A 14306-nucleotide genomic window follows, 5' to 3' on the forward strand; every position below is an offset into this window, starting at 1 on the left:
AATCACAGATTTCTTTGAAAAAGTTACATGATGTAGTTTAGCAAGTTACCATACAAACATGTCAATTTAACGTTGACTCAACGTGACGAGTTTGAATTCCAGTAGTTCATCTAACGATGTCTAAAAATACAGTCATTAATGCCGTCCAAGTGGCTCCTGTCAGCCGCGTATCATTGACATTGACATGCCTATTCCCTACACACGGCGTGCGCCCGCGTGACCCAGTTAGACCACTTTTCACCTGTTTCAAAGTGCTTTGAAGTCTCTCTTCTGTATAAGTCGGGAACAAATTGCACGTGCAATTATGTCACGTGTTATTTGCTCTGACTGTGTTGCTCGATCAAATACGCTTCTGCCTTAGGAACTCGAGTTTCGTCACCTACTAGAGAAGGAGATAGTTGTTAAACGTTATTTTATTTTCCATTTTCGTTTTTAGTTGTTGTTTAGATAAGTAAGATTTATTTAAAGTCATTCATCTTTTTGATTCTAACGATATTTTTGTCTTTGGTTACTTTAGTAATCTAAATTTGTTTTGTTAATTCTTTTATTATGCTGATAGCTGATATCTAAGTTTGATTTATGTCAGTAATATTTTCCAGTATTCCACGATAAACTGAAGCTTCTAGTAAGATTTTTTGTATGATGATATAAAGAATCCTAACATTTTTAGAGATATTTATTCATATTTTCATAATGTGAGCCTTAATGTTTATGTGAGGAGTAATGTGAGGTTTATTTATTGTTTGTGTCCTCAATATTAGGTATTATGTTAAAACCAATTAATCGACTTGAATAAATGTAATAAATTTTACAAGCGTTAATGTCGTCGGTGCTTTTCTTTGATCGTTAAATAAAAATTTTGCGCACCACACGACTGATCAAGATATATGAATGATCTTCGTTTGTCCTTAAGAAATTGTATAGTCCGAACATTCTGCCTCAATACACTGTCGCTTGGCTAGCGTTCAATTGCTTGTTCCGCTTGGAAATTAAACCCGGGACCCTTGTCTATGGATCCAATTACATGAATGAGCTTAACATCTGGACAACACTTATCCTATCGTAGTTCAATTGAATGGGTTTAATTACTTCCGTTGCATTGAAATAATCTATGATGCTGTTAAAAAAAGTAAGTTCAGATTTAAAGAGGATAGGAACAACTTTCCAAGGCATTCGTCGTAAAAAATGTGACGTGTAATTCCAAAACGACAAAAGAAAAATAAGCGTATTTAAGAAGCAAACAGAAACATTTTACTTAAGGCGTGCTAAGCCGGAACTAATCCTAATCCTATAAGCTAAGTGAACGTAAGGGACGTTACGGACAGAGCCAATCTATTTGTTCTTTAGTTAGAAGAGAATTGTTACAATTCAAACTTAGCCCTTATAAAAAGACAGACCACGATCCCTATTTCAAATTAACCTGTTTTCATGTCATATAAATAAGAATAAGAATTCGAGTACACAATTTTTAAAGATGTAAATGTTATAACTAAGAGTAAATCTATAGGATTCCAACACGATTGCATATCTACAGAATCCCTTGTTCCATCTAGAAACCGTAGCTATGTGCTCTCAATCCCCGCACATCCGTTATGTCGCTCGGCTCATTTGCGTCTTCGCTACTTCGGAGATTGCTTCCGAGATAAGTGTAAGATTTACTGCATTTGCACGAGCACGGTTCTGTCTTCCATCTTAGCTATATTTTTACCTATCTCCTCGCCCTTATAAATGTAATGGTACATCTTCATTATTATGTTGCTCCTCCAAGTCAGTATGGCGCCTTAAATAAAAAGTTCAAGGTTAATTATTAAATCCCTTTTAATAATTCCAATTACATGGAACTTCACGGAAGCTATTGAATATTGCTATAATGAATTATCTTAATGACAGTTGTCTTGAACTTCTTTGGTATTCGATGAATAATTTATTTTTTCATCGTAATTATGTTCTCCGCCATATAATAAAAATGTTTATTATATGCCGCCGGCTATTTTTGGCGATGTTATGAGTTTAACTAATTCATATTTTAATTTGTATTAATAACTTTCTATTTCGATTTTAATTAAATTTAATTTGAGTAGAAAGTGTTCATTTAATTGGGTTCTTTTCTAATCTTATCTGTACTAATATGCAAAATCTAGGCCAAAAGTGTAATTTGTATTAGGTACTGCTGTGTTTCTCTTTTTGATCCAGCTTGGGAAGCTGAACAATTATGATATATATAAATCTGTTAGTTTCTGCCCTTCCTCCAAAGAAGTTATTTAGAAAAATCTCTACAGTGTAATTTGTGCATTGTGTAGGTATATGTAAATAATTCAAGTTTATATTATGTCCATCTGTTTCAAAATAAAATTTAAAAAGTTGATTTATAAACTTTATATGTCCGTTCAGTATAATCTTTGAAACGGGTGAACTGGTTTTGACAGTAGTATTGCATGAAAGTACAGCTATACATTTTTGAGGATATTTTAATATTCCGCCGACTTCCGAAGAATATTGCATAGTTGTATCTGTATTTATATTGCTAATAATTGTAAAGATTACATATGGTACATGTGATATTACATAAGTTAAATATAATTTACATACTTGTATTGTACGGGTATTATATGTATGTATTGTATTATATTGTATAATATATAAAAGTTCATTCTCCTTTGTTAGTCATGCGTGAAAGTTTTAAATATATTCCGGAATTTTGTACAACAAAGACAACAAGAAAAGAATTTGGCAATATCACATTGCAAAATTTTAAATATTTTTTGCTACTGTCGAGTGAAGTTCTCACGAGATACGATAAAAATGTATTAAATGCTAACGATGACATAAAGATACTTTGATGTCCACATGTATACGCGCACCCACACTCACGCGCATGTTGCAATTGAATTGGAAATATATAAACCCTAAGATTAGTAACCCTAGATTCCGTTGTTCACAGAGCCGTCCAGAAAAAGTGCCCCCAGTGGGAACGCGTCCTCCTCCCCCAGCACCAATAGTACCCCGGTCGGCAGATGGTCCGCGACCGCCAGGGTGGAACGGCCAGCCCAGAAGGCATGGCTCCAGTCGGTTCAACGTACACAATCACAATCAGGAGCTGGTCAAGCTACCGCCGATCAAAGGTAAGAACTCTAGAAAACAATATGCGGTGTTTTGAGGAAAAATTATGGGCAATAATACCGTGACCAAAAAAAAAAAAAAACATTTTTTTGATTGAATTTACACAAACTTGATATAATTTATAAGTGAAAGAGTAGTAAAGAGAATTACTTCCTTAAATAATATGTGCTAATATGGAGGACAGTAAACTACTGCTAATAGTGAAGATATCTTTAAAATTAGATCTTCCAATGAATATATATTATCAAGTTTAACATACGATTAACATTGCAAATCTACTAAAGTCACGACACAGCGTCGCTTTAATAAATAAAATCAAAGAAATTAAAATTCATATGACTTTTTTGTGAACTCACAACTTTGGCAACTCGGCTTCGAGCGTATTTTCAACTCGAATATAACTTCTTAACTTGAAACGACTTGGTCTTTCCCTGATTTCGATTCCAAAGCACGTCCGTCGTTCTACAAGTTCTTACTGAGTTACAAATCACATACAGGCGTGTGTTGCATTTTATTGATTGTTGTTGTTGTTTTCCTTTCGAGAATAATTATAAAAAAACTTGTCCTTAATTGCAGGATTTCCCATCCAATATTTTCTGCGTTTACAAAAAAGGTAGTAAAAACAAAAGGAAATTTGATATACCAAATTCCTCTCAGATGTCACATAAAATTGAAATATGTGTACGAATCTGCATAGATTACCAAAACAAGAGTACTCTATCAAATTGTAGAAGCAATAAAATAAATCAGCACTCCATTGGAGGAGTTGGTTTGACAATGCGGAGAGTTTAGAATATATAATCGCTAGAATTATATAATCAAATCTTTTACCGGACAAGATGTGTCAAAAATAGCAAGCAGTGTAAACCATTTATATTATTGCCTGTTTAGTTTAGTCTGGTAGGTTTACTTAAGTAGTTTAAAATTAGCTAGGTGGCTTTTAAGATGATTGATTGGTACCGGTATTGTTTAGTTACTATCTCTTTTTTAGTTTTATTACAAGCCAGGAAATAGGATAACCCTACGAGGATAGTATTTGTCTGACTTAAAATGAGTGATATTTAGTCGGCGTCGTAGTTCGAAACATCATCTGCTTATTTAGTACAAAGAATACGTTTCTTGAAAAATCAGTATTCTTATATTTGATGTTACAATACTTTTTGTGTCTTGTGGAATTATATTTCTGCTGAGTACGATATCCTGTCATTCTTTTGAGATCCAAACCTGTAAAATATTGACTTTATATAATCTCATAGTACCAATGAACTCGTTGTATCGTTTCTAGTCTAAATTCGTCGTGCAACTTTACTACTTATGTTTGTATAATTAAGATCACATGTCACCTGCCTTTTTATGGGTTCAATGAACTTACCAGTTTTGTTAAAAAAAAACGATCAAAACTTTTAAAAACCAACCCATTTTATAGTTACGATGTCTTTAATCACCTTGAATATCATCAACATTTTCTACAATAAATGTCGGTTCAGTGTATCTATCTTTCCTATCTTACTATTTGTGATCGTTTGGTATTTTATATGATTCATGTCCTATTTCATTAATAGCGTTTAAATATTTTTATTTTTCCTTGTAAAACAAGAAACTTAAATCTACCATTTGATCCTACGTTGCTATCTCTAGAAATGCTCATTACTGTACCTATAAATTAAGCACATTTTAGCGTGCTTAATTCTTAAGTAATCAGTAATAATATTCGCTGTGTAAGTGATCGTGGTTGTCTTGCTATGTTCTCGCAGAAGGGCTTCAACAAACTTTAACTCTGTTACATCATGCCCTTACATTTCCACTCAGCATTAATGTTGTTATAAAACATTAAAGCGTGAAAGTTTTCGGACGTTGAATAACATCTGACAGTCGTATAACCTATCCTGCATCTACGTCTTTCCTTCTCCTCAGTCGACGGCGAAAAATCCACTACGGGTTGCATTAAATATTTGAGTTTTTCATATGTTAAGTTCATATTATTCAAATTTGTTCTTATATCATAACGTAATAGTATACCCCGAAGGAACAAGGTTAAACCTTGATAATTTAATTTACCTTGATAATTTAATACAAGGTGTCCGACCGACAAACATGTGCGGTATTATGGGTACGCGAAATGTGGGTCTTGCGTAAGCATTATTATTGGATTCATTTATTTTAGTTTCTCAACCATGACACAAATGTGTCTCGCTGAGTGCAAACATAAGATGAAAATCAACATGCCACATAAATCTCACAATTACGGAGATTCTCTTGTAAAACAATAGGATTTCAGGCATCTTGCTATCCTCAACTCGTTTTGTTGTTTCATTCTTGTCGTTTTGCATTTAGTTATTTATTTTTCGCCAATTATTATTATTGCATTAACGTATGACGTATGATGTATCTTTGAGTTCAAAATTTACTTAACAAATTGTATTTTTACTTATAGACAACTTTAAAATGAAAGCAATGGACCTTGTTCAACGGTCCGCCCGAGCCTTCGGCGAGCTTAGTCAGCCAGTGATGTATAAAGACCATTTTGATAGCACATGCTACGGCCCAAACGGCAATGCACCTCTCTGAAAATAGTCCTGCCGACGCCCGTGACGTTATCATAGTTATTTGACACGTAATAAAAAGTAGGTGCTTATTCCGTAGAAACTTTGAAGATACGTCTACAAGAGTAAAATTAAACAAATTAATCTTGCCTAATTTTGTAACAAAATTAATTTTATCTTTTGCTGCGTCAGATAATGCTTAAGTTTTACTTTTTTAACAATTTCGGTCACGTTTTACCCTTAACTTTTGCATAGGTACGGAGGATTTGCAAAGAAGACATTTTATAACAGAAGGTGGGTATAACATGATCCGAACATATTTCGTTTTCTTATCTTTTATATTCATTAGTTATTTCGGTTACATTGTTTACTCCCGACGCAAATAGACTTATTATAAGTTTAACGTGTGTTTCAATTTGTCTGTCTCTGGAATCGTAGAACGGATTTCGTCTATTTTAAGTGATTGGTGACTTCATCACTTTTCGAAGATCAGTTCTTTTATAGGTTCATTCAAGGTTCTTTAAAATTTTGGTTCACGGTTTCTTCTATTTTATAATTGTTTAGTTGACAAATTTTACTGATTATCCGCATCCGTAGAATATTGTGCTGTTGAAAATAGATTCATCATTAAAAAATGATAAATTAAAATATTAATTAAATAAATCTTCCATAAATCCATGTACATTCATAAATCCATGAAAATCGATGGTATTAAAACCGTCCATCAATCCTTTGTCTTCTGTTTCATATCATGCACTTTCAGTCATATGTACCTGATGCACGTATGGAATGTGGAAACACCACATGATTGCATGTTGACTTGACATTGTACGGTGCATGTAAAATGAAAAATATACAATTAGCGTGTGACGAGGCTGTAATGATGATTGCTATTATTAAACTCAGTTTTTCCATAGCCCCGGCACGTTGCATGGCGGGATTTCGTTTGGTATCTGATTCGTTCACCATTTGACCGATCGCCACAAATTTTGGCATATCTAAACATGTTTTCGTAGAGATTTTAGTGTTCCGTACCCAAAAGGGTAAAAACGGAACCCTATTACTAAGACTTCGCTGTCAGTCACAGGGCTCTATCCCTGGAACCGCAATAGATTTACACTTAATAGACACTTGATTTTTTTATAGAGGATACATAACTGTGGCCGCTATAACAACAAATACTAAAAATAAAAAAATATATATACATAAAGGGGTCCCCATACAACAAACTGCTATTCGATATTTTTCTAAGTATCTTTTGAACTGTTATAGGTAAATAGATCAATTTTTCACAATTGTACTTTAATGGCTGCTATAATAGTAAATACTAGAAATTAAAAAGAAATTTTTGGTTGTACGGAACCCTCCAGATGCGGGCTTAACTTGCACTTGGCCAATTATTTTGCTATAACCGTTATTGTAACTAGCTGCTAGATGGCGTTATAACTTTGTACTTATTTGTAGAGAAATACTCTAAAATAAAAATAAAAATACTCTACAAACTAATATTGCAAAGATATTCTAGGGTTTTCTGATGAAGTGCTAACATTCTACTCTAAAATAATGACCGCCTGATTGCACTACATTTTGTGAATGTTTACCTACTTTTAGTTCACTTTTGAATATGTAAATATCATTATAATGAAAATAAGGAGGAAATACCACAGTTTTAATGCTCAACGGTGCAGTAACGTTGCTGTGGTTTGTTTAACACAATATGGATAATTATAATTATATCGGTGGTCGCAAATCGTAAATAATAACAGAAATTTAATGGGCATATAATGTTCTATTATTAATATAAAACGTAAGAAACCGGTCTTGGCTGTTTAAAACATATCGGATCACATATAAGCCTAATCCTATTTTTTTTTTTCACTTAACAAATCTTTGAATGTAAAGTTCAAACAAACATACAACTGTGTGACAATATACACTGTACAGTTGCTATATAATATAAGTGCGTACTTGAAATAAATACTTCTGACGTACTCATTCAGCTCTTTACTGAAAGTAGGTGCTTATAAATAGCGCTATCTTGAGCACAGTTCCGCTTCCTACGCTTTTCAGCTCCTAAAGTTTAGTTCTGTGTTAGAATCTAGCTAGGGTAGTAACATTGCGGAACACTTGCAGAGATCTATTTTTATTTAACAGCAAAAGAGCATACCTAAAGCCTTTGATGTCTATCAAGGAGTGACACATGCATTGCGGCTCCTGGACATTAATTTTCAAAAACCTGTTCGTATCTCATGACTATAATCTCCCTATGTTACTGCACTTTTAGATCATAACAAATATACATAATTGATTTAAAGTAGATATAATTGTGACGGTATTGCTCCCGTAGTCCCGTAATCTACGTTCTATGTGTAGCGTCATATAAGATTTTTAGGACTGATTTAATACCAAAAAGCGTTTTCCATTTGTTACTTCATTGTACATACTTTGTCTGTACTCCGTTATTGATTACATGGTCCGTGTTCAAAAGGAGTTCTCTTTATTTTTTTTTACCCTCCACGTTACCTCTTGAACGTCTCGGTATCGCAATAAATTACACAGCTTTAAACAAACAATGCCAATTTGGTCGCAATAAATCTTTTCGCGTTTGTCGGTGGCAGTCGCCTTTCTTGGAAACCGAAATTACTACCTACTGCTGCTAACTCAAGTATTTCTATTTTACAAAATAGAATTATTCGTGTCAAAGTGTGTTATGTCTATCCTTGAGTTCTGGATCGATCTCTTGCCTAGCTTTGTATTGTTTGGTTTCATTTCTAAATTTTTCAAGACTATACCATATTCACTTATGATTACTATAACGTTACTCGACATGAACCGACTCATTTCCCCACTACATAACATTTCAGTCTTTTTAAAATGAGACGGTTTTTCACAATAGACAATCACGCTGAGAATAAGCACATTTAGAACTCTGGACACAAATTTATATTTTGTGCTCTGGGCCTCAAAACATGAGAGGTCAAAATACATACCAATTAGGAAACAATATATTTTTTTAAATTTTATATGTACTATATATATAGGAGTAACAGACGAGCATGCAGTCCACATGATGGTATGGGGTTACTGCTGCCCATGGACATGTGTAATCAACACCAGATAAGATTAGTTACCGTCCCCCCGTGCCCCTGCTACCCCTGAGGACTAAGCTGGAACGGAACGCCTTGGTAAGTAGAGTCAAATATACTCGTATTGTAGGGGTCCAATTCAATATAGGTACGCTAACGAGCGCCCAGTATTGATATTCGATACGGTGTGACGTAAAACTGCGGTTGTGGTTTGTTTAGTCCAGCTCGCGACAGGTTAATCTGTGTGGTTGCTTACTAATAACGTTTTTGAACCTAAAAACATATTTATTTCCAGTATGACCAATATGACCTTTTGAGGTGATAGGACCTTTTGTGTCGACTCTGGAGCCGCCACCGCCACACTTATTTCTACCTAAAGACAGTGTTAAGCGCCGCTATGGTCCACTTACCATCCGGTGGAGTGAAAGCTCCTTTGCAGGTAGCAATTTCGTTAAAATAATGTTATTCGAAAAAAACAAACAGTAATTCCAGCGTAAAATGTTTAATTGGCATTTTCTTTTTATGTCATAACAGTGAAATTTTCCCTAATTAAAATATAGCAATGATATAACCATTCTAGTATCCAGTATCCTTCTAACAGCAATATTAACTTCATAAAGGCGTCGTTAATGCATTTCTCTCGTCTTAATTAAGTGCGGGCTCGTGCAGTCTTGGATTTCCAGCTCGAATCTCCGGGAAACTGTACCTTTGAAACCTTCTTACAGTCTCTGTGGCTCTTTTGTAGAACATCTCGTGTCCATTTCAATACATTCGCTAGATATCTGCTCATAAAGGAATCCTGACTGTATAACTGCAGCTATCTCTAAAGCCGTGAGTTGATTGAAAGTAACCTAATGTATCCTTTGCGGTATATATTTTAAAGGAATTAAATTTGCAAGTATAAAGATTTTATCTCTTATTCTTATTCGTATTCTTCATATATTTACCAGTTGTTTGATGTTAATATTTTGCTGAGAAATTTGAATTTTGATATGCAATCCAACATTATCATTATCATTTTTTGATACCAAGAAATACCAAGAATCAAGTAAAAAGTAGTTAAAAGAACTGCATGTAATCGGTATTTAATTTTGATTCATAAATACACTATTTACGCACATAGAGTCATTGCATAATTTATTAACAGTAATTTCTAGTGTGACTCACCACCATCAATCACCATTTTGCGAGTATTCTTCATCTGACACAATCATCATTTTTCATCATCAGACTTTTTCTCCAGGCGCCCCTATGATATTTTATTTAACTTAGGATTGATTAGTCACGGAGGCTTAAATCTTCCCTAAAGACAAAAAAGCCTGTGCAACATCTCCGAAGGATGCTTGTGTGATTAGTCTGTCTTGTTTTTTGTCTGCCATTTTTTTATCCGCATCTACACCATCTCCATTTCCAAACAAGCCAGTTTAAACCGGGTCAAAGGTCGTCGCCACTCCACGTCTAATCGGGCCTAACTTCGTCAACAGGCTGCTAATTCGCCTCTTATCTTAATTACGGCCAGCCTTGTAAGATGTTCGCCGTTTAGCTCGGTTTTACCTAATGCCGTGGCCTTTGATATGTTTACCTGCGTCTCTTCTTTGTTCCACCTGTTTTAACTATCTGGAAATCATAATTAAAACGCGGCTTTATCTTTAACTTCATCAATGGATTATACAATGGCATAATACATTACGGGAATAGCGTAGTGATATAATTACAGTTTCCATAAATTATAACATAGGCAAATGATTATTTTTATTATATAGTTACATCTCATAAAATTAACATCTATTAGAATGTTCATAATTATGTATTTACTATACGTATGCTTTGCAAACGTAATAATACATATGTATTAGACTGGAAAGTAAAAGTAACGTTCGAAGATTATTTACATCTGCTTCTATACAACCGAAGTTTTGTGTTATGATTACACAGTTCTCAATGAAAATCTTTCCGCTATGAGTAACGTACATATCTTACAATATAACACAAAATAAAAACTAAATACAATTAGTTAATTCCTAGAAGAAGCTGAACGTTAGCGTCGGTAATAAATTTATCAACTTTTATAACAAAAATGACATTCGCGCTATGACTACAGATTAGGTCGTCAACTGTTTTAATTAGCCAAAGGTCGTCAGCACTTTACCTCTAATAGAGACTAATTTCATCAGTAGACTGCTAATCCGTTCTTAATTTCCCGTGGCGGCCTTGGACGCTCGGTGGATTTAACGGCTTTAGCAGACATGCCACGGTTAGCATCGGCGGTTCGCGGTTTGGCGATTGCATAGCTGCTGCATCACGTTTTGGCGACTCGCTCCGTTCTATCGTCGTCAACCCATTTCTGTCCCACTGCTAGGGATGGGTTTCCTCTCAGAGTGAGAGGGGTTTAGACCATAGTCCACCGCGCTGACCAAATGCGAATTGTCGCTTACACTAATGTAGACTTTACTTTTGAGCGCTTTTTTTTAAATAACTCAAGGCGTAAAGGTGTCCTCGTGATGTTTCCGTATTACACGATTAATTTTTAAAAAGCACTTATCTTTGAAAAATTAGAGGTGCGTGTCTAGGATTCGAACCTAGGTCGGTTCGGTCGCGGTATCGAAAATGCGTTTATAGCAGCTGTATTAATGTTCTTCGTGTTAGTCACTGTATCGAGCGTCCAGACGTACCGCGACCGACGCTCATCAAGCTTCCAAAAAGCATGTAACTCGTCGATCGGTGATGCTAAAAGTAGTATGTCTGCCAGGGCCCTTAGTTTTAAGATTTTACCCACGTCTGCATCTGAAGGCTCCTTTGTTTCAAACTCTTACAATTAAATGTTCGCCGAGAAATGTTTGAAATACCTGCAGAATCCTGAAACGTAAGAATTTTGCCGTTTCGCTCTGGAGGTCCGAATTCAAATTCAAGGCATGCCGACTTACAACGACTTACAACTTACGTAAAAGATTTTAATTGTAAATAATATTAATATCTTTTAATCTTTTTTTCGTAACATTTTAGAATGTGTTTAAAATTAACCATAAGCATTTGGTCAGCGCACTGGGCTCTTACCTTAACTCACCTCCAGACCCACGACCAGCAAAAGAATACTAACGAATTGATTATGATGTAATGTGGAATCTATACGCATGTTTTCATTATTGTTCAAGCCATTTATAACATTTATAGGTATATTGTAAGATTTTAAGAATGGTCGCATAAAGATTGAATTTGCTCAAACATCTCACTTTCAGAGCGCTAATTCCTCATTAGGGCAGCAAATCCCTTATATGTCAAGGTATTGTCTTGGTATTCGTTTAAGATATCAACAGTTTCTGTATTTCTTAGCTTTCTCTTAGCTTTGACTTCCGGTGTGGTTAATAAAACAACGTTATATGTAGGTACACTCCATAAAGTTTCCCACACATCTACAGTATTCAATGTTTAATTTTATTTGTTTCTGTTTTATTTGCTACAATACTTATTTTAATAGTTACAGTATTATAAGATTATGTTTATATTGATACAGAAATAAATTACTTAAAATGAAGTACATTTAATAGACGTTTTCGAAATTAAGAAATAAGTTTGAATATTCATCAAATTCGGCAATATGAACTGTAATGTTTGTATTTATATTGAGGATATTGTAACAATAACAAGAGGAAACGTTGACGAACAATAACATAATTATGACAATAATGTAATTGCAAGGTCGCCTGTATCAGCTGCTTTAATTGTTTATATTATTTAATAGACGTCTTCAAATGAACATTGTATTTAAGTTCGTTACAAATAAATCAGCTTCTTCTATACAGAAGAAGCTGATTTATATTTCATATGAAAAACACTAGAATTATCATGAATACGAGTACGTATGTCACGACTTCACGAATGGGGTTGAAAAATTCTGGATAAATAAGTTATTTTACTGTTATAACATCTAAATAAATATAATTCAAAGGACTAACTGACATAGTGATCTATCAACGCACAGCCCAAACCACTGGACGGATCGGGCTGAAATTTGGCACGCAGGTAGATGTTATGACGTAGGCATCCGCTAAGAAAGGATTTTGATCAATTTTACCCCCAAGGGGATAAAAAAGGGGATGAAAATATTACTTCGTAACGTGAGCGAAGCCGCGGGCAAGAGCTCGTCTGGTATAAACATCAACTAGAAACTAAAGTACCCTATTGGAAAAAAATATTTTGGTTATTGAGGATTTGTAAGTCCCAACTTCCCCTTTACAGTGTACGAATAGCATTAATTTCATCTAATACCGGAGAAAATAGTCCTACTCAATTGTTTTCACGCTACGGCAGATTATACGTACGGCATTAAGATTGCTCGCACTTATAACATTGTTCTTAATGATCACAGGTTGATTTTGACTTAATAAGAATCTGAACAACGCCTCATTTGATAGGTCATCTTTATTAACAAGAATTTTCCACGATACCTTTTAGATAGTAACGTAAGTATAAAACACGTAGTCGCGGCGTGAATGTTAACCTTTTCAATTTTACAGAATTATATCTGAAGCTATTGTTAGATACATACAATAGACTTCTCATTGTTCAGCGGCAACGTCGTATTCTCAACGCTATTTTGCATCAAATCTTACCTAACCTGTTGATCTTTGAACGACTGCACTTTGATGACATAAGTTGTGGCTCCATTGTCATTGAAATACGTATCAACATTAGCTAGTTTTATTTCCACTTAGAATTTAATGTAAATTTTCAATACAAAAACTTGGGGTTTTCCAAACCAAAATTCGAATAGTCAGTTTGTTTTTTCTCTCCGTAAAATATTATAACTTTTTGTACCATATGTACCTACGTTAATTGGTTGGTCGGTTAAATTTATCTTTGCATTCACCGTAGAAAAAGTGCTAAAGTCACTTAAAAAGTCATTAATTTTTAAATAATCATAATGTGCCTGGGTGGATTAGAGCATCGTAGGATCGGCGATGCGGTATATATAGTCCGCGTAAAACTGCTATTCCGCTCCGAATATAGAAGAAATGAATCGCATCGCCATGTTAAATTGTATGACTACACCTGCTCGCGCAACAACTTTAGAGCGGACTAGCGGTTTAGCGCAGACTACACTACGAGTCAAATCTTCTCGACAGTCCATGCAATTTCGCTTGCAATCTTGCATATCTTGGGACGTACAAGAATAAAAGCAAAATTCTGATATTCTGCTCGATCCACTTATGCATAATAAAGAACACAAGCTTGTGCAACTTCTCAGAGGGGAAAAGTATGAATATTGGACCCTTAGATGTTTCACCAGAGCTTCATTTCGATAAAATAGTTGTAAAGGTCATAAGTTTGGTTCTCTTTATCTTGCAACGTTAACCTGCTAATCGTCTCCAAATGACAATCGACACAGCCGTAGATAACAGATTTCAAGCGAAGGTAGGTCAAACGTTTCAGATAGTAAACTTATGGCCCATTGTAGTCGAATATCAGATTGTGAGGCCAACATAATGGTTTCTAGATAAGATTGCGCCTCTTCCGGAGACGATTGCGTATCGTGCGTACTAATGATTGCCGTGATTAA

The 14306-nt window shown here is 34.7% G+C and overlaps 1 protein-coding gene across 2 annotated transcripts in view; it reads left to right on the forward strand.

Moving 5' to 3' along the window:
- Window positions 1-14306, forward strand: part of LOC140742944 (serine/threonine-protein phosphatase 2A 56 kDa regulatory subunit gamma isoform) — an 85325-nt gene that overhangs the window by 22211 nt on the left and 48808 nt on the right. For both annotated transcript variants that reach the window (XM_073074030.1, XM_073074028.1), the window contains one exon: window positions 2942-3122. In XM_073074030.1, the coding sequence (XP_072930131.1) occupies window positions 2942-3122 (181 nt within the window). The remainder of the gene's footprint in view (window positions 1-2941; window positions 3123-14306) is intronic.

Source organism: Epargyreus clarus, unplaced genomic scaffold (assembly GCF_041222505.1).
Source record: "Epargyreus clarus isolate Ecla_fem2 unplaced genomic scaffold, WU_Ecla_fem_2.2 ptg000006l, whole genome shotgun sequence".
Taxonomy (NCBI): Eukaryota; Metazoa; Arthropoda; class Insecta; order Lepidoptera; family Hesperiidae; genus Epargyreus; species Epargyreus clarus.